This window comes from Monocercomonoides exilis, assembly GCF_001643675.1.
Source record: "Monocercomonoides exilis strain PA203 chromosome Unknown scaffold8-1962414, whole genome shotgun sequence".
Classification (NCBI taxonomy): Eukaryota; Preaxostyla; order Oxymonadida; family Polymastigidae; genus Monocercomonoides; species Monocercomonoides exilis.
In genome coordinates, this window is record NW_027150553.1 from 1,146,594 (window position 1) to 1,168,468 (window position 21,875).

General features: G+C 37.2%; 2 protein-coding genes across 2 annotated transcripts; both read right to left on the reverse strand.

The window, feature by feature from the left end:
- Positions 1-2,899: 2,899 nt before the first annotated feature.
- Positions 2,900-11,839, reverse strand: MONOS_15761 (uncharacterized protein; the record flags this gene model as incomplete). Its single annotated transcript, XM_067868656.1, has 2 exons — positions 2,900-11,754; positions 11,815-11,839. 2 exons carry the CDS (start codon positions 11,837-11,839, stop codon positions 2,900-2,902), a joined length of 8,880 nt encoding a protein of 2,959 aa, XP_067733043.1.
- A 718-nt stretch (positions 11,840-12,557) lies between these two features.
- MONOS_15762 (uncharacterized protein) lies at positions 12,558-13,558 on the reverse strand (the record flags this gene model as incomplete). The annotated part of the gene is made up of 1 exon (XM_067868657.1): positions 12,558-13,558. One exon carries the CDS (start codon positions 13,556-13,558, stop codon positions 12,572-12,574), a length of 987 nt encoding a protein of 328 aa, XP_067733044.1. The 3' UTR covers positions 12,558-12,571.
- Positions 13,559-21,875: the final 8,317 nt, after the last annotated feature.

Sequence of the window (21,875 nt, forward strand, 5' to 3'; positions counted from 1 at the left end):
ACATATTCGTTTTTTTTTGGAAATCATTATTACAAAAACAATACAACTGATGTGTGCTACCAACGATACCACGTGGCAATGTGTCAAAATGATGATACAGTCGAAAATAAATAAAAACCCTCAAAGTCATGCCAAATAAAGGGAAAAGCATCCATGTTAGCAGAAATGGAATGTTGGCAGCTCTTTTCAGATGAAATTAAAAGATCCAGTCCACCAGGACACTAGTGTACGCTTCCAGCACAGAGATTTAGCAAATATTTCCCTTCCCCAAGCATCTCGATATTTCCAAAATTTGGTATCCTGACTTCCGATTAACACTTTTTCCGAGGAAAAATATAGACGTTGGCGATCCACAACAATGCCATTTGTTCAAAAAATATTGTTGTTGGAAATCAACTATAACATCATCATGGACCACTGTCCTTAACAATCAACGATTCAATTAACGTGTTCAGTCAGTTATATTTCATTAATTAACACATTTATCCCAATCAAGCTTGTTCAGGCAATAACCATTAACTTTTCTGTCTACTCATCTAACAGCTCATCATTTTCGATAAGCTTTCTCCTCAATATCTTAATCAACTTCTTCTGTTTTTCAGTAACATGTTCGTTGTAATACATAGTTTCTTCTTTGCGTTTTTCCTGAAACTGTTTAATTTGTTTCTGTTAAGCCGCTTTAGCTTCTTCCACAGTTGCGTATATCTTCTTCCAACCCATTTACTATAAAACAAAAAACAAAATCAATTATTTTTATTTGCGATTTCCATCAACGATCACACCAACGATAACACACAAATTCACCACTTATTTACCAACTTGAACACAACTCCAGTTAATCTTTCAGTTAATCTTTTAGCTAATTCTTCTTCTTGGAGATATGGAATATCGGCAATAGATATATCTTGATAACACTTATCAATAACTCCATCTTTATCGAACATCACTGAATATCTAATCATGATAAACCCCCTAAGAGTATCAGCAACAACTCTCGATCTCTATCTTATAATCATTGCCTATTCAACTTATAATTCAAGATGATAACTACAACATGATATTCATAAATCGATATTATTGAATGACCTAATCGAGATGGATCCATAGCGGGAATACCATATCTCTTTTTCATCCAAAAAAATTGAATGAAACCAAATCATACTATTTAGGAGTCAAACCTCTTGTCAAACATTACACACTTATCAACAACAGGTATTCTTTTAAATCGCATTGCAACATTTCAATATGAGAATTAAGAATGTCTTTTTCAAAATATAACGATTCAGAAGTTGAATTCTTTGAATATTAATGTATTTGATTAGCAATGACCAAATATTTATTGACATGAAACCAAAAAGTGTTGGAATAAGCGAGTAGTTAATGAAAAATACAACATCAGCCATTATCATTCATAACTGGATGTCATTCAAATGATCATTATTATCATTTCTGACATTTTGAATTCAAAATTGAAATTTCATTTCAATGTGCAACAGCTTTTGAAAAATTACAGTTTTTCACAAATGAAGTGTTTTTGAAATGTTGGCGAAATGTCAAAACCATGAAATAAAACTTTTCTCAAAATATAAGTATTATTAATGAAAAAGAAATGTGAACCTGCAAGAGTTACATGAAATGCAGTCATATTGAATAGCTCTTATAAATCAGAGCATTCCATTGATTACAATATAATAAAAAAAAGTCAGGGGGAAAAAAAATGATAAGCTCCATTTCAGAAATATCGAAAATAGAATAAATATTCACAGAAACAATTCTTTCTTGGATTTTCAAACAATTTGTTTGTTTATTGAAATTTTTGAGTGCGTGTTAATCGAAATATAATGGAAAAAATTCACAAAAATAAATTATTGATTCTGTTGACTCATTCTCTAAAAAAGAAAAAGAATAAAAATAAAATAAAAAATAAAAAAAAAAAAATAAAACCAAGGAGTTGAAAAGGACCGAATTTGCGAAGTGAAAGAAACCAATAAATAAACAAACAAATAAAAAAGAAAGCATTTGTCTTTCTGTATTATAGAATCATATGTTGAATAAATCAAATGGAAGGTTTCAGTTGGCTGGTGAAATGCTAAAAATTATTCAGTTAGGAACCCTCTCCCTCCCCCTCTTCTATTTTTTCCCCCTCCACAAATACCTGGCCTTTTTTGTCATCTCAGAAACAAACAGTTTCAATTGTGATTAAAATGTTTCTTGTTCCAACCAGACAAATCAAATGCACCAGATCGCCAATAATCCGAAATCTTGAAAAGAAACTTGATGCTCCAATAATAACTTTCGAAAAGGCTCGTTTTCAAAAAATATTGCCCAACTGGATCACCATTCATAATGTCAATGCAGCTGACCCTTTCTTCGTTCAAACTTTTCGATGATCCAAAATTTCATGTTTTGACAATCAAATAGAGAAGCGGTTGCCAGAAATAGCTCTGTCATTCATTTACACACTTGAAGATGGCGGGAGGGAAAAATAGATGGATAAAGAGAGAGAAAGAAAGAGAGAGAGAGAGATCAGGTTTGCTCCTTTGAGGATGTCTTGCCGAAGGACAAAGAAAAGAAAAGAAAGAAAAAATTCTTGCACCTGAAAATGAGCTGATGGTGCAAACTCAAATCACACTGAAATGATGCTCAAAGCGAATAGTGACTTCCATTCTGCACAGAATGGAAAAACGGGCAATGTCTCACACATGCAGGCAAATGAGTGCTGAACATTTCTCTTGGCTGTCTGACAAAATTCGTTTTTGAATGACTTTTCCGAATATGTGCGACTATTTCGCTCACTTGCCAGAAATCTTCCAAAAATGTATCAGCTGTAAACCAGAGCCTCGTTGTTGAATGCAAAAGAAATAGATCCTCAATTATTGTTCAATTATTCTCGCACTTTTTATGCAACTTCATCCCTCATAATTTCTTTCATCCGTTTTTTCACCTCTCCCAGCGTGGGCCTTCCCCTCGCATCATCCATCCACATCCTCTCCATCACCTCAATCAGCTCCTCTCCCTCAATCCCTTCCGTCAGCGGACGCACCCCATCCCTCATCATCTCCTGCGCTTCCTCTGCATCACACTCGCTCAACGGCTCTTCCCCTGTTGTCATTTCATGGAGAATCAGTCCAAGTGTGAAAACAACTGCTTTTCCAATTCCCTCATCTCCCACTTCCTCTTCATCATCTTCATTTTCGCTGTTAAGTTCAGGCGCCTTCCATCGCTTCATTTCTTCCTTCTGCTTTTCATCCTCCAATTCTTCATTCAATAGGTATATTTCATTTTCGTTCCCTTCTTCAACAAAGATTGTATATGGACACAATTGTTTCCCCATCATTTCCACCCTTTCGTCTTTAACTGATATCAAATGCTCAAATACCTCTGCAACTGCCATCACCACTTCCTTCCCATCAACAACATCCATTGCTCTTGTTCCCAGTGTGAAATCCCCTTCAACAGAATGAATCATCGAGTATAATGTTTTGATGTTCTTTTTCTCTTTCTCTCGAAATGGCTTCTTTGCTGATATCACATTGAGTGAATGAGATTTTGGTGCCCCAGCAGCAGAATCATTCTCGGAAAATGGCAATGAAGATTCCAAATCTGGAAGATCGTTTTCATTCAGTATTTCATCATTGTTCATTGACGGAGGCTCTGGAAGATCTTCTTCATCGTTGTCAATGAGAAGCGGAATTTGGCTTGTCATCCCTTCCAGCAATGTCGATGGCATTTCACTCATCTCAAAGCTTCTTCCATTGTTTTCCCTTCTTCTCCTCTCCATCTTCTGCATTATCTGCTCATTTTCCAAAATTTCTTTCTCAACTTTCTTTTCCACTTCTCTTAGTTTCCTTCGCAAAAGCACAACAACCACAACAAATAAACCAACAAAAATTAAAAGAGCAGCAATGCACCCAATAAAGGCAAATAAACTCCATTCAATCCCGCTCACTCCTTTACAATCTTTGCAGCCTCCTTCTGAAATTCTATCATCTCCAGTTGAAGGAGAAACAGTTTTATTTATCACAACCAATTTATTAGAGGATAATGAATTCCCTTTCCCAAACAGAATGCTCATGCTCACTTCTGTTTTCTTTCCCATCACTTCCACCTGCTCTGACGTGATAACCGAATGAATTTCGTTTTCTGAAACACACTCATTTTCTTCTATCTTTTGTGTTTGGATCAGTTCAACGTCCCCGTCTTTCATGCTTATCTTCAGCGACAAGTTGCACGGAAGAAGCAGCTTCCCCCGGATGCTCAAGTCCATGCCCCCACTCGCCTGTGTTGTGTTCTTCACTTCTTCCAGAACTGGGATGAAAAATGATGATGTTCTTTCACTCGCTATCCCTCCCAATTGACATCCTTCGTCCAAAATCCAAAGCGATGAGTTATCTTTCAGTCCGTCTCCACCTTTCACACTTGCAACATTCAGCTCGCTGTTCCCTGTGCAGATCACATTCCTTCGCGCTGACGGATATCCCTCAACAGATGGATTGTTGTTCTCAAACTTGCTGTTTTCTATCATCAAGCTGCCTCCACTCACCCACAGCCCTCCTTCTTTGCTCTTCATAACTGTTGTTTCCTTCATCTCCACATTGCTGTTTTCAATGTCAATCAACGAGCCGCTCCATTCGCATAATTTCTCTCCTCTTCCTTGTTCTTCATTCACTGTCTCTGCTTCTTTCTCCTCTTTTTCTCCATCAAACACACATATCTCAACCTTCACTTCCTTGGATCGCCTTATCTGCATCATGCTTCCCTTCTCCACCGAATTCGCGCTTTTTTCAAACGAGCAGTTCAGCACACTCACCTCCTGTTCTGCGTCTTCCATCGCAACAACACATCTTTCTGATGCTACACTCACATTCTCTATCCTCATGATCTTCATCACCACCTTCGCTTTTCCTCCAACACTCACAACATCTCCCTCACTTTTGATATTTGAAATGCTCGTTTCAAGCAGCGTCACATTCGATTCTCTGTTGAATAATAATATTGACCCTGTTGAGTGCAAATCTCTAAATGCTGAATCAAATATCCTCAGCTCTCCGCTTTCCACGCTCACAACCGAACTGCTCAGCTTCATGTCTTCTGCTGTTGCTGATGAGTAGAACTCGCATTTTTGGATCTCCATTGACCCGTTCTTCACTTTCATGATGTAGCTGTGAGAAGCCTCAAACGTATCTTCAAACTCGAATGAGCACCTCTCCACAGCGCTTTCATTTATAAACTCCATGATGCAATCCTTCTCTGCCGATTTCTCAATCTTAGATTTCAGCTTCACAATCGCCTGTGTCTTTTTGTATGAGTTCACATTCAGATCTCCAATCACACATTCCTTTGTCACAGTCCCTTCTCCGTCAATCAGAATCGCATTCATCACTCCTTGCTCAATGTGGTCAATCGCTTCGTTGATGCTGCTGCATGGGTTGCCCTGAGCTCCGCATCGTCTGCCATCATCCCCCGACCCATTCAAAAACACTTGAAGACCTTTGAAGAATGTGATCAGCGGAATAACATCCATGTCAGTTTTCCCCTCCGAATCACTCCCGCAGATGGAGTTGTTTGTGCCCAATGATTCCTGGTTGTAGTTCAGCGAGAACAGTGTTTCGTTGATCTGGTGCCCAATTGAATGGCATTTGATGAATATGTCTTTCCCCACAAATGCGTCGTTCAGCCTGAACAAGATATTCACAATCTTGAAATTCAGTGATGGAATCTGACTTTCATCATCAATGTTAACATTTCGTGGGTCTGCTCCATCGATATACAGCCCTCCACCGCGCCCTGATCCCGTCGAGCATCTGCATGTCGAAAATGAGCTGCCATTCACCTTCAAAACCGATTCTTCACTCATTAGCACCAATTTCATTCCTCCTCCTTCTGTGTTCGAATCGCTCCTGCACGTGGACATTGTGCAGTCTTCGATCGTGCATTTCATCGCATAATCAAACGATCCCAATTCAATCGCACTTGCTCTGCTTCCTTCGTTTATGATGTTTTCAAACGAACAGTACACAACTTTCAACACAGGCTTGTTGCCATTCAAACGAGTGTTTTCATTTCCATTCATCTGGTTTTCCTCTTCTATCATCGAAGTCAGGCTATTTTCTTTCAAAGTCGCTGATGAAATGTTCACATTCTGGATCGTCACCTGGCTCGCAGTTTGGCTGAATGCAATGAATCCTTTCAATTCGTTGATCTTATTCAAAGTGCAGCTCTGAACTGCTGCGCTCCCTCCGTTCACTTTTATCAGGCAACACTCAAAACTTTCAACATTCCCGCCAGCTGACCCAAATGAGCAGTCCGTAACTGACAAGACTGAATTCGTTCCTGATGATTCAATGAATACTGCATGATTGGTGGTTGTGCTGGGTTTGGTGAACGAGACATTCACAAACGACAGACTCACATTCGATGATATCATTGAATCTTTCAGATCATTCCCATCTTCATCAGATATTGTCACAGCTGTCCCTTTCTTTGTTCCTTTTATCACAACTGCTGGAGCCTCTGAATCTGGCAAAGTTGGCAACGAAGACAAGAATGATATCGAATGGCTCAGCAACCCTGAATCCCCAATGCTGATCTGGGATTCGCCTTTTCCAAGTGTCGAATATCTCAGTGATATCAGGTGATTGATCGATGAACACGGTGCTTCAGAAAAGCCACACCCACTGAAGTCTCCTCCTTTTTCATTCGATACAAACCCATCTTTGCTCCAGTTCCTCCACAAATACACAACCAATGGAATCACATATCCCTCATCTGTGCTTGCTCTCTCCCATCCACACAGCTCATCCAATGACTTCTCATCACTTGCACTCAACCCCCATTTCAGTTGTTCGTTTGACATAACATCGTCCAGCTCATTTCCCGATATGAACACTTTCTTCCCTTTCCAAGCATTGCACCTGCTGAATGTCACTCCTTCCATCTGAAATGATCCCATTGTATCTGCCAATTCAACAAACATCCCTCCTCCCATTCCTCTTCCTTTCTGCAAGTTGTCTTCTGCTGGCACCTGGCATCCTGTGAATGTTGCGCTTTTGATCTCCAAACTTCCTCCGTTCTCAGCTGAAATCATCATCCCTCCTCCTCTCATCCCACCTCCACCTGTGCATGTTGTTGAAATGCTGCAGTTATCCACAACTGCGCTTCCTCCTTCTTTTATCGCAGCACTGATGCAACCTCTTCCTTCTACGCTCCCACCTTCCACCGTCACTCCACTCACTCTGCTGTTCTTTATCTCCAGCTTCTCTCCATTGCTTATTGTTATTGGTGATTTGCCGTTCATCGTCAGTGTCGTTACACTTTCCATCATCAATCCATCCACAATCAGTTCTCCTCCCGCAACATTCAACACGTTGTATCCTATCTTTCCACCCGTAAATGCTCCACTTTCAAATGACACTGAACAGCTCGCCAGACGCAGTGTTGATGATGAATGGATGAGTGCTCTTCTTCTCGAACTCAACTGTCCTTTCACAACAAATGAAATACTGCTTATAGTCAGAGAATTCGAACATCCGACAAACCAATCTTGTGTGCTTGATCCTTCTTCAACCACATTCACTTTCACCCTTGTTATCTCTTCTCCTGCTGTCACTTTCCCCGAAACACTCACATCGAATGAAGGCCCGATGACTTCATCCTTTATTGATGATTCAGAAGAAACCTCAACTCTTTGGAAGCCTTTCGGAACTCGAGTGCTCATGCAATAATTGATTGTTTCACACCCAAACTTCTCAAATCCACAGTAGCTGTGATCCAATGCCCTCTCTCCGCTCCCATCGACAGTCAGCTTCGATTCGATGGTGAACAAATACACAAACAACGGAATCACTTTCTCTCCATTCCCATCCTCGCTCCCGCACAACTTCAGCACATCTGTTGGTATTTCGCTTGAATCAAAAAACTTAAATGTTGTTGCATCTATTTTTGAGTCCAACAGCACACCACTCCCACAGCTCACAAACACGTCTTTCCCATATTTTGCTTTGTTAAAAAATGAAGATGAAAATTTAACTTCTGATGCAATTTCCAACTTGCTCTTCGTGCTCAGCATCTCCAGCTGCAATCCTCCCCCTGTCCCTTCATTTGCTTCAAGCTTATTCGCCTCGCATCCATCGATTTTCGTCGATCCATTCACAACAACACTTCCTTCTCCCGTCACACTCACACACAACCCTCCTCCTCTTCCTTCTTTTCCGTCTTTTCCATGGCATTTGCAATTTTTAACTGTGCACGTGTCTATTTCAACTCTTCCATTTAGCCCAGCCCCTCTGTCCACACCAACTGTTCCAACAACCCATCCTCCGTTCCCATATTTCTTTTCCACGCTTGAGACTTTGCATTCTGAAAAGCGCACAAAGTTCACGCCCCCGACAAACTGAACCAACGAGCTGCTTTCAAACACCAATGTCCGATCAATCAACAATTTTTCCAATATCATATCTCCTCCAATCGCCTTGACAAAGACATATCCAATTGAGTGATCCCCATCGTCATTCGATGAACAGACAACTGAGCATTCTGAGAGCGTAAGGAGCGTGGAATTTGCTAAAATCAGCGATGGAGCACCTGACAGAACCGTCGGAATGCTGAAATCGATGCTGCTGATGGAACATTCGCTCTGCACATCAATCAAATATTGAAGTCCAGTAGTTTCTGGATCAACAACCTTCACACTCTTTTCATTTCCGGTGCAAAAGATCTCCCATTTGTAAGCATCGCTCATCGACACTACTTCTGCCAGCTCCAATCCTGAATCAAGCTCGATTTTTTTATTCACACCTGCATATCGCAACTGAGCAGCGTGGGTGATGGTGGCACACGGATAATAAGCAAATCCGCAGAATTGCGAGTCATATCCTCCCAATTGGTTCTTTGCCTTCCCCACATGTGCAGCAGCCGGAAATGTGTCCAGAAACACATTCAGTGGGAATTTCTTCATATCTTCATCACTCCGATCGAATCCCTCCAGCTCGTCGAATGCCGATGTGTTTCGCGGAACATTAAACTTTGAAGAGGAGATGCCCCATTTCACACAATTGCTCCCATTCACAAACAGAAATTTCCCCCCCAATGTTGCTGTACAGCCTGAAAAGTCAACAGCCATCATCGAGATATCGAAGGCAGAACTTTCCCCGATATTTTCCAGATACAGCATCATCCCTCCTCCATATTTGTTACACTTGCATCTGTTCAATTTTGTTTCCTCGTTTGCCGCGGCTGTTGAACTCCCCACCCGCAACTTGCTTGAAGATGATTCCAACTCGACCTTGATCCCACCACCACTTCCACCCTTGCACTCGCATTCTTCGATTGTCACATTCTTGACCACAAACGTTTCTCCTGCCTTCACACTCTTTGCCACAACCACCCCATCTCCTTCAGTCAACTTCACATTCGTCACCTTCACATTTGCCAGCACGCTGTCTCCTGATGCTGTGGCTGTCAGATACAGTGCAGATGACGACAATGACGACAATGAAGAAGAAGAAGGAGAAGAGAGATTCGGCTCAGAGAACAATGATTTTGAGACATTCATATTTATGATCTCCACATCGGTCATCAACAGCTGCGACAGCGGCACCACAAACACTGACGACGACATCACATAGTTTCCTGAAGAAACACTCGTGGTGATCACAACATCCTCCAATGAGAGTGACCCACCCCCATCAGACACCGCAACCACGCTCGGCGAAGAAGGATTTGCATTTGAGTTGCAATCAACCTTCATGTGCAATAAACCAAGGTTTCCTGTCGTCACACTGAACAGCGTTCCTACCGATGAAAGGGCTCCTGTTCCAATCGAACATTTCTCTTTGTCTTTCCCAATGACAGAAATCTTCTTTGTCCCAATCTCAATCGTTGTTGTCTCGCTCGTGTGACTCCCTTCCAGCAGCGTGACTGACAGACTCACTTGAATCACGCTCCGAATGACTGCAACACCAATGGTTCTGCATGCGCTTGACTCATCCAATCCACACAGATCATCTTCACCACCACCACTCACTGCCACAAATCGATTGAGAATCCCTCTTTTCAGCCATTCCTTCTTTTCCGTGTGCTGGACTGACCACACGTTTGCATTCGAGAAGTTGTATGCATAGCACACTCTTTTGTCATCTGTGTTTGTGGTGTAGCATTCATAGAAAGGATTATTAGAAGATAAAAAGACGCTGTAGTGATCATGATACATTACATCATGGCCGTAAGATGGGTTGTTAGAGCATTTGCACTCGTGGAAGAAAAGGAAATAACAATAGATTCCATCATCAGGTGCGGTTTGTCTGTATGGATACAATCTCATTCCTCCACCATATGCAGTTGCAGAGCAAGAAATAAACTGAATGCTCCTCATTTTGAATTGTTCAGGTGCACTTCTACAAAACATACCTCCGCCATAATTGTTCGTAAGTGAACATGAAGTGAAACTGCAGTCAAACACACACGCACTCTCCCCTCCTCCATTTTCTTCTCCAATGCATCCTGTTCCTGAAACCTGAAAATTATTAAGATGAAGACCTCCTCCATCGTGGTGTGCCTGACAATTCTGGAATTCACATCCGCTGATCCGAACACAAATTGTAATTGTTAAAATGCACATCCCTCCTCCAATCCATGTTCGAGCAGTGCATGAGTCGAATGTGTTATTTGTGATATCAACCGATTTGATGTTGTAGCAATGAATGCCTCCTCCCGAATAATACGCTTCACATCCACTGAACGAACAGTGCTTAATTGAAATTATAGCATTTGATTGACTGTACATGCAGATTGCACCACCACTTGACACTCCGTCTTCCCATTTATTTTCTGTTCCAGTCGTCCTCGATCCGTTCCACTCGCACAAAATAAATGAGTTTGCTCCATTATCCGTTGTATTTTGTCTCTCTGGGTGTTTCTTATTAGTTTCAGTTCCAGTGTATTCGACATTTCTTGTTCGACAACACCCAATGAATGATGTGTTCGAAACAGATAAGGAAGCCAAGGGGCTGTTCAGAGAAGGAACAATCCCGCCATCATATGCATCACAAACAGACGAAAAGGAGCAACTATTCATCAAACAAGTGGTTTGGGTTAACATTGTGGTTGAAGGTGAACATGCCTCATTTGCTGTTGAGATGTTGAAAAAAGTGAGTCTGGAGAGGGATACAAGGGGTATAGAAGGCGATGAAAGGAATGGGGCTGATGAGACACAAAAAGAAGTGAAGTGTGATTCACTCACCGAAATACTCCCTTCAATATCTTCTCCATATCCATCTCCTTCTCTTCCTCTTCCTCTTCCTCTTCCTCCCCCACCTTCTTTCTCACTCCCCGTCTGCCCCATCCTCCCCTCTCCTCCAAACAGTCTCCCACACACATTTCCTCCCCTTCCAACCCCTCTCAGCGTGATGTTCCAAAACACCCCTCTGCACCCGCCCAGCTCAAACACCCCCGCCTCCTTGCTTCTCCCCATCTCCACACCACATCCCTTCACCACAACCACACTCCCCCTCATTCCACACACCTTACTCCCACACTTGCCTCCCATCAGCTCAATCTCCTTCAACTCAATTGATGAATTAATCAACTTCATCTTTCCGATGATTTGGCTTTGCTCACTTATTCGTCCATAATCTTTGAAAGAAAAAAGAGAATTTGAATTTCTGTATTTGATTTGTTTGATGTGCTTCACTTCATCCAGATTCTCATTATTCTCTCCGTTTTTGAGCAATTCTTCATTGCCAAATGAACATGCATCTGAAAATGATAATTACAGGTTCACATCATAAAAATATTTAAATGGTAGAAATTGCATACTTTCTTTCGATGCGTACTCATTCATATCACTGTTTTTATCATTGAAAACAACATTCGAACCAGGCGAATGATCGACTGTCGCAAATTGGCTGCAATGATATAAATTAATAATGTAAATAAATGCACATATTGATGCAATCAAATAGCTCATGCAAAGTGTGAAATGCACAATCAAAAAATAGAATAATAAAATAATGGAAGCGATGAATAATTTTATTTTCTTTTCCACAAATTTGATGTTAATCTCTTTTAACTCTACTAATTTATTTCTTTGTATGTTTTATTTTTATTTTATTTTAAAGATCTGAATCATTCATTTAAAAAATATATTTAAGAAAAAAGTTTCTTAAAACTTCTAAAAATGAATATTAAACATTAAAAAGATAGACGAATTGAGTGAATTTGAAAAAAAATAAAAACAAAATGAGCCAATTCATATCTCAAGTGCCATTAAGAAAGAAATATCAAAGAATCCATTCATGCTTCTCATTCCAATCATCATCAATGTTGTTTGATATTCATTAAATATTGAAATTTATTCTTTTTCCCTTTCTTTTTTTTCCCCTTTTCTCTCAATCTGTTTTGCCAATCTTCTTCACTCCACTCTCATCTCTCCTCTTCCATTCGCCTTTCTTCCCTCAAATTTCTTTCTGGCTGATATTCCTCTTCCTCCTCTTCTGTCTCATTCACTCACCATTCTCTTTCTCTTACTTTCTTTTTTCTTTTCTTTTCTTTCTCCTCCTTTTTCATTGAATTTTCAATCAATTTCTTTTAGTTTCTCTTCTTCTTCTTCTTCTCCTTCTTTTACAATTTTCTCTCCTCTCTCTTTTTCTCTTTCTCTTTCTCTTTCTCTTTCTTTTCTAAATATTTCTTCTTCTTCTTCCTCTTCTTCTCTCTTATTGAACACAGACAACAGAGGAGGAAGAGAGAAAGGCGAAGTCACATCCAACAAGATCAATGATTTGTGCTTGAAACCAGCTGAAATGAGAGAAAGAGGAGGAAACGAAGAAGAAGATGATGAAGAAGATGAAGAAGAGGAAGAAAGAGAAGGAGAAGAAGAAGAAAGAGAAGGAGAAAATGATGAAAGAGAAGAAGTTAATGAAGAAGAAGAAGAAAGAGAAGAAGAAGATGATGAATTTATTGAAGAAGAAGAAGAAGAAGAAATTATTGAAGAACTAATATTATTTGGAGATTTTGAAGAGGGAGAAGAAGAAATTTTCGAATTTGAAGAAAGAGACAAAGCAAAAGGAGATATATGCATCCAAAACAGAGAAGCAGGAAGAGAATAATGTGAAGAAAGATTTATTTCTGATAGTTTTTCAACAGAAAATGAAGAAGAAGAAGAAGAAAAAGAAAAAGGAGAAGAAGAAAGATCAGAAGAAGAAGATGAAAGAGAAAGAGAAGAAGAATTTAATGAAGAGGAAGAAGAAGATGATGATGATAATGAAGAAAGAGAAAGAGAAGAAGATGAAGAAGAATTAGAAGAAAATGACGATGAATCAGAAGAAGAAGAAGAAAAAGAAAAAGGAGAAGCAGAAGAAAGATCAGAAGAAGAAGAAGAAGAAGACGAAAATGCAGAAGGTATTGAAGAAAGAGGAGAAGAAATTGAAGAAAATGAGAAAGAAGTTGAAGAAAATGAAGAAGATGTTGAAGAAGAAGGTGAAGTGGAAGAAGAAGAGGAAGAAGAAAAAAGTGTTGTGCGCAAAATATGTCTATTGGAGAAATTGAAGCTTTCGAATTGCATTTCTCCGAATGAGAATGTTCTAATGGGCTTATTTTGGAACTCATGTGAAGAAGAAGAAGATGATGATGATGGGCTGAAGAATAAAACAGCAAGGGAAAGGGGAAGAAGAAGAAGAAAGAGGAGGAGGAGGAGGAGGAGGAAAAGAAGAAAGAGAAGGAAGAGGAGAAGAAAAAGAAGAAAGAGAAGGAAGAGGAGAAAGGGAAGAAAAAGAAGAAGAGGAAGAAGTAATATTTGGTTGTTGTTCAATTTGTGTATCTATTTTGTTGTTTGATTGAGAAATTGTTTCCTTCGGAGAAATAGAAGAAGAATCCGGAGAAATACAAAGAGAAGAAGAGGAAGAAGAAGGTAAAAAAGAAGGTGAAGAGGAAGGTGAAAATGAAGGAAAAGAAGAAAAAGGAGGAGGAGAAGGAGGAGGAGGAGGAGGAGGAGGAGGAGGAGGAGGAGGAGAAGGAGTTGAAGAAGAAGGAATAAACGATGATGACGAACAAATCGGATAAGTTGATAGAAGGTTGAAAAATGTGAAGGAAAATGATAACAAATAAAAACAGAGAGTTTCGATGAAATTTCTATTTTTCATTTTTTTCTTCTTCTTCCTCTTTTAATTTTGCGTGTTCTTCTTCTTGCAAACAAAAACCCTCCAAATATTTTTTTCGCATTCATCTCAACCATCTTCCACATACACACACACACACACACACACACACACACACACACACACACACAACCCCATCGATGGTGCTGTCCTCCCCAACCTCAACAGCCCATCCACCTCTCTCTCTCTATCTCTCTCTCTGCCTTCAATGCCTCTTTTCTTCACCAAACACGCTCTTCACCAAATGCTGCTGTAAAATATAACGGATCCTAAACCCAAAGAGCGAAACCTGTAAGATTGTTTGATTTTGATGATAACAGCCACAAATTTGAGTGGTGCGAATGGAATGATTCAAATGGTGAATCATTGCCAGGAGGTGCTCTGAAAGTCAACTGCACAAACGCAAATCTCGACATCATTTCTTGTTCATTCATCAATTGCTCATGTAATTGGGATGGCGGAGCAACACGTTGCGATTACCTGTTGAAAATTGAAGCCACAAAATCGAAATTTCACAAGCTGTTCTTCATTACACGGAGGAGCAATTTGTGTAGATGAACAGCAATCATCTTCCGTTTGTTCATTTTCTGATAACAAAGCAGAAAATTGTTCATTCACAGGTAATGGATACAGTGGCGGGGCATTATCCTGTGATAGTTTGTTGAAAATCAACATGACAAAATCGAAATTTCACAAGTTGTTCGGCTGCTCATGGAGGAGCGGTCACTTCATGGCATCCACAATCAAATGCCGTTTGGACATTCCAAGATAACAGAGTGGAAAGTTGTTCAATCACAAACTGGTGCGGAACTGGTTGGTTTTTTGCTATTGGCACCTTATCTTCAAACGGTCAATTTTTGTTTTCTGAATGAAAGTGTATTTCAAATTCTGGTGGAGATTCTGCTGGTGCTCTAGCATTCAATGATCCTCCAAGCAACAAATCAAATCAATTTTTGGTCAATGATTTCCATTTTATAAACAAAAAAGTTGAAAATCCAACTACATATGGAGGTGCTGCGCTTTGCTGTGCAAGAACATATGATTGGATTAATGAAGAAAAATTCATCACTTTCTGTTTCTTCGATGGCAACACTGCCAAAAACGGAAGAGGAAACGATGTGTTCTTCAGTGGCAATGCAATCACCCAATCTCCGTTTGAGAATTGTGGATCAACAACCCCAACACAAAGAGTGTGGAATAAAAATAAAGCTGAAAACGCTGGTAAAAAATGACCGAGTCTAGCTTTTCTTTCCAAATTCTCCAAATACAATGCATTTCTTGTTTCCGTCTCTAATTTTTGCTTTCTTTATCATCGCCTCTCATCTCGTTCCTTCTTTTCTCTCTTTTTTGCCATAACTTTTGATTTCTCCTGTAATTCAACGTTTTGTCTTCTTTGTTGTTCCGCTTTTCAATTTTTCCCGCTTCTCAAGCATCCTCCTTTTCTTATCCAAATAATCTCTTTTGTGCTGTTCAACCTTCCTTCTCTTCTCAAATTTAATTTCCAACTCATATTTGAAATTCATTCATCTTCTTCCTTTCATTCAAAAAATATCTTACATTATCTCTATTCTATTTCCTTTCCAGTTCTCCTCTCAAAACACGCTCTTCATTCTCTTTCTCTTTCTCTTTCTCCTCTTCTTTCATTCTTCTTCTTCTCATTTTAATTTATATAATTTCCTTCATCTGCAAATTTTCTTCTTACTCTTTATTTCTCTCTTAATCTCTGATGATGAAACAGATCATGAAGAAATTCATTCTGTTGAAGTGAATGAAAAAGAAAAAGAAGAAAAAGAAGAAGAAGAAGAAGAAGAAGAAGAAGAAGAAGAAGAAGAATTAAATGATAAAGAAGAAAAATTAACAGAAGAAGAAGGAGGAGGAGAAAGAGAAGAAGAAGCTGTGTGAAATGTTGTTGATATATTTGAAGAAGAAGAAGAAGAAGAAGATGGTAATGATGAATGGATTGAATGAGATTATTAATTGTTGAAAATTGAGAAGATGAGAGACAATGAATATCAACGGAGAAATTCATTGAAACTCTTTTCTTCAGGATTTTGTCTTCTGGCAAATAATATCCTTTGAATTCATAACAATTTCAATTTGATTCTTCCTCTCTCTCCAACAAAAAATATGAAATATTGAGCGATCCCTTTTTCATTCCATCTCTTCTTCTTTCACTTCCCCTTTTTTCACAAAAAAATCTTCTTTCCTCAAAAATAATCTTTGCCAAAGCCCAACTCCAGGCATCTTCGAAATTTCTTGAATTTCATCTGTCTGTCCTATTTTTCCTTCAGTGGTTTTCTCTTTCTTCTTCAAAGCCATCCAATCCTTCGCTCCTTCAACATCCTGAATGAAAAATTAATAATCACTTCAAAAAAATAACAACAAACCTTCAGAACCTGTGTTCAAGCCAATGTCCATATTTTATCCTATTGGCAACTGTTTTCTTCAATTCAATTTCATTATTCCTTCCTTTTTTCAAATATTTCAGCCTGATTCTCCATTTATTTTTTTCCAATAGTCGTATTTCCCTCGAATGTTTCGATTTCTGCACCTTCTGATAAATGTGAGATTCGTGTTGTTTGTTCATTAAATTATTCATATTTCTTCGCTTTGGAAAGGATACAGATGGAAATATCTTCACAACAAATAGAACAACAAAAAGTACATGCACAATGTCTTTTGTGTCATTAATAAAACTGTTGAATTTCGCCGGTTAATCAATCTCCAAAAATCATGTGGTAAAATTTCAAAACCGATGCATTACCATCATTGTCTGGCTCTTCCACAAGAATTAATATTCCAAGTTCAATAGGTAATGTTCATTCACGGATTTCTCAATCGGTGCATGAATATTTTCGATTCTTGAATGATAAATGATCAAAAAATCCATAACATACAATTTTATTGATCGGTTTAATTGGAATTTTGTAGAACTTTGACAAAATCTTTTTCTTTTACTGTATGATGTCTATGCAAATATATTGAAACTTTTTTGAGCTTTTTTTGTTTTTCATGCATTTCTTCTGACAAAATAATTGCTTGTCAAATATGAACATTCAAACGCCATTTTTTTGAATTCAATACTATTTTTTTAAGATGCAGAGAAAAATCATTTACAGCAAATTTGATGGTTTGCAGATATTGTTGAACTTGAATTCTTGTTTATAAAAAATTTTTTATATGAAATTTAGAATTATTATCTGAACTTGAGAAATGCAATGAAGAAGAACAGAAAAAGAAAATCGAAGAGATGAATGAAATAATTGATAGAATGGAGAAAGAAGAATTTATATTTGTTTTTTCAGAAAAACTGTTCAACAAAATCAACAAAATGATTGAAATAAAGAAACTATCAATAGAAAATGCAATTTTGTTGCTAAAGATAGCATTGATGAAGCAATTTCCTATGAGCTTCGTTTTGGGAGTGGCATTCCAAAAGAATTGGAAGATTTGATTGAAAAAACAAAAAAAATTCAAAAAATTGAAAAAATTGAGAATCAGAAACAAAAAGGAAAAAAATGAAGAATCGAAACAGAAGAAGAAGAGCTTCTGTTTGCAAGATGGTTTGATTCAATGAATTGAATTTCATTTTCGGAGGAATATGAAATTGAACAATGTGTTGGAGTTATTAGCAGATTTGCAAGGCTGTTTCGAGAAGCAAATGAAAATTTCAGAGAAATTTATTATCAGTGTATAAATCTATTAGGAAAAATAGCAGGAAAATATTATGTGACGTTTGATAGAATACTGAAAGGGAAGGCATTTGAAACTGTTTTTGAGGACATTCAGCAACCAACATTTGAAAATAGAGTCGCATTTGATTGCTTGCATTTTTTTAGATTTTTTGCATGGTGAATGAAAAGAAAGGATAAAAACGAAGGGAAAATGAATAGTGTCAGCTTTTTAATGGGACTTTTTTTTTTATTGGCACTTTTTTTATTTTCGACAACAAAAAGCTGAAAAGTGTAAAGTGACTTTCAGCATTTGGATAACCGATTTTAACAAAGTTTATTCAATTTATTACCGGTTTGTTTTTTAATTTTTGTTTATTATTTAACGAGATATTACGTTTTTTTGATAAATTTGAATTGGTTTTTCCCACTCAACCAAGCATTTCCAGAAAATGAAAAACACTGTTTTCAAAAGCACTAACTTTTATCTAACTGTTTTTTAATTCTTTTTTTTGGCAAACAATTTTTTCTTGATTTTTTCACATTTCAAATTTTCATCAACATGCTAACATAAAACTGATTATTTCTTTATTAATATAATGAAATGAAAAAAATAAAAATATGATATGAAAAACAAACACTTTCATACAGATATCGCACAAAATACCGGACATCGCACAAAATACCGGACAAGATCGATATCTCAATAACTGCAAGAGGAAGAATTCTGACAATTTTCCTCAAAATATATCTCTTCAATACAAACTCAATTGATAAATGTGACTTTCTAAACAGCTTCATTTGTGCTCAGAAAAATTAATTATTCAAATCTTGAGAAACTCAAAATCCAGTTTCTCCGAAATTTCTTCAAAATAATTTTTATGAGCACAAATGAAGCTGTTTAGAAAGTCACATTTATCAATTGAGTTTGTATTGAAGAGATATATTTTGAGGAAAATTGTCAGAATTCTTCCTCTTGCAGTTATTGAGATATCGATCTTGTCCGGTATTTTGTGCGATGTCCGGTATTTTGTGCGATATCTGTATGAAAGTGTTTGTTTTTCATATCATATTTTTATTTTTTTCATTTCATTATATTAATAAAGAAATAATCAGTTTTATGTTAGCATGTTGATGAAAATTTGAAATGTGAAAAAATCAAGAAAAAAGTGTTTGTGAAAAAAAGATTTTAAAGATTAATAGTTCGAAGCAAATGCTATATAAAACATGTCCCCAATTTCTTGAGCGATTCCCAGCTGGCTAGAAAAAGTCCTTTGAAATTAAACAAAAAACGAAATCTCTCGATGTGTTATAAGTTAAAATATAAAAACAAACTGCAAATAAATAGAACAAAACTTGTTAAAAAGGATTTTTCAAATGCTGAAAACTACTTCTCATTTCTCAGAATTTTGCAAGCAAAAACAAAAAAAGTTCCAATTACGGAAAAAGTCCCATTAAAAAGCTGACCCTAAAACTAATTGGTCGGAGAATGACCGCTTCGAAATGGAAAAACCAAAAAGAACAGAATTGAAAAGAAAAATAATTGAAAAAATGGAAGAAGAAGGATACGAAGATATCGTTCCAAGCTTTCATGAACTTATTGATTTTTTGAACGGAGATTTCCATCCTTTTTTTGTCGTTGGATATTTCAGATTATTTTGTTTATGTTTTGTGAAATGAAACTCTTTGAATATTTTTTGAACTCAAAAATGATTTCTTTCTTTCTTTCTTTCTTCATTTCACATTTCAACAAACAATTATGTTATTTTGAAAATGATTATTTATCAAAACTTCGAAATGGAGCAAAACAATTTTAAAAAAAGGAAAAAGAAGAACAAAATCACACAAAAAAGGATAAACATTTTTGAATCAAAAAATAATCAACAGGCAATTTCAATCAGATTTTCCAAATATTTAGAGAAGAAGAAGAAATAAAGTTGCTGTTGAAGATGGCCTCATATTCCAAAAAATGCTGCAATCAAATAGAACCAATGAAGGCAGGGGAAGGATGTTCATCATTGATTGAATGGCAAATGACAGTCTCGTTGTCTTTTCATATCGTTTCTTTGGTAGAGTTTCTCCACTGAGGCTGAAATAGGTGGTTGAGCAATGAATGTGGTGAAGAAACATGTAGAATTTCTTTGTAGAAGGACAATAATATGCTTGGAAGAAAATCATGTTCTGAGGCTCCAACAACGCTTCTTTGGAGAGAACGGAGAATTATTCAAAAGGATCAGTGAAAAATCATCAAGACTCAATCTGCAAAAAGGCTTGCGAAAAGCTTCATCAGCTCAATCCATGATACGAATTGTTGCATTTTGCTCATTTTTGGAGACAAACAAATCGCTCTGTTCAAGTCAATGGAGAAATTGTGACAAGCAACCAAAAAATCGTCATCGGCTCAAGTCGGCAAAGGCATTGAAGAGAAAATATCCGATATATGCGAGGCCGTGTAACAATGCTCCGAGTATTCTCACTCCACGTGGTTTGTGAGAGATTCGGTTCCGCATTGTTTTGTAAAAAAAAAATAATAAATTCAAATTCAGCATCGGTTGTCGTCCAAAAAAAATAGTGCATGAATTCCATGTGGCAGGATTCATGTTTGGCAACATGCAACCGGTATTTCGAGCAATCGCACTCAATCTTGAATGTTCATGAAAACATCTCGTTTCTTGTCGTTTCCCCTCCTTTCACACAAAATACAAATTGGAAAGATTCCGTGAAGCTGCTCATGCGCCAGACTCTGTTGGCGGACGCCCAGTAACTGCGAGTGTCTTTTTGTGGAACAACTGCGGAAACAATGAGAATGAGGAAAGTTGGTGATTTAGATGCAAAACTGTTCATTGTTCGTGCCAAAAAAGACATGTCATTTTCGGTAATGAAGCACCTGGCGAGCCTCTCCATTCTGCTCGCGATGTCACATCGTTGCTCAAGAAGTATTCGGTGTTTCTGGAGAAAAAAAATAAGTTTTGTTCTCACCAAATCACATTCCAACTTATATTTCGATCAATAAATTCGAAAAAAATGATTCATTCCACTTGAGTTGAACAAAAAAATAAAGATAATAAATTATTTTTTTTTGTGATTGTTGTTGATTGTTGTTTGGTTGCAAAAAGCGAGATTTGAATTGGTTTCTTTTGGGGAAAAAAATATGTTTGAAAAATACGAAATATTTATCATTTCAAGGAATTTGGACAAGAAAACAGTGCATCCACGAACAATGATATCAAAAACTCTTTGTCTGACTATTTTGTTGATTTGAACAAAAAAAATCATATTTTTCATTTTTTGATTTGAAAGTATAACAGTGATTCAGAAAATAAAACATTCTTCAAAAAGAAGAATAAAATGATTTGAATTAAAAAGGCAAAATCTATTTGATTTGAATGATTCATTGAACCGAGAACATATTTCCTGATAAAAATCCATTAGAAATTGAAATTTTGTACTCCGCCGAGTTCAGTCGAATTATCTCTTCAAGGTTGAAGCACTTTTTCATTTCAGTCAATGATATGGAGAATGAATGTCTGCCATAAATGGGGGAAAAGTGTGAAACTTCAATCGATTGCAATAAAAAAATACGAATTGTGAATGAATTTTTTGTTTTCAATAAAAATACACTTAAAATAAAAATTGTTTGAAAAACACATATTTCTTGTTTCCAAACAATATTTTATCACAGTTCATGTATTTAATAACAAACATGAAAAAGAAATTTATTCATAATTTCCAGCCAGAATGTTGAATTTATTTGGAGAAAAGAAGTTATGATGAATTGTGCAGAAAATGTTTGAAAAACGAAAATTTTCCTGTATTCGGATATTTGTTTTGCACCTGAACTGATGACTGGAAATATTGGTGATTTCAACAAAAATGATTGTTTCACAGAAAATGAAGATTTCCTTTGAAGGACTCAACACACATTCACCCATTTGTTATTCAAAAGAAAAAGTCAAACCAAACAGATTAATTCTTTTCATAATTTGGAGTGTGGGTGATTCTTTTTGATTTCATATTTTTCCTATCAAAATTTTCGAATTAACAATTTGTCGCA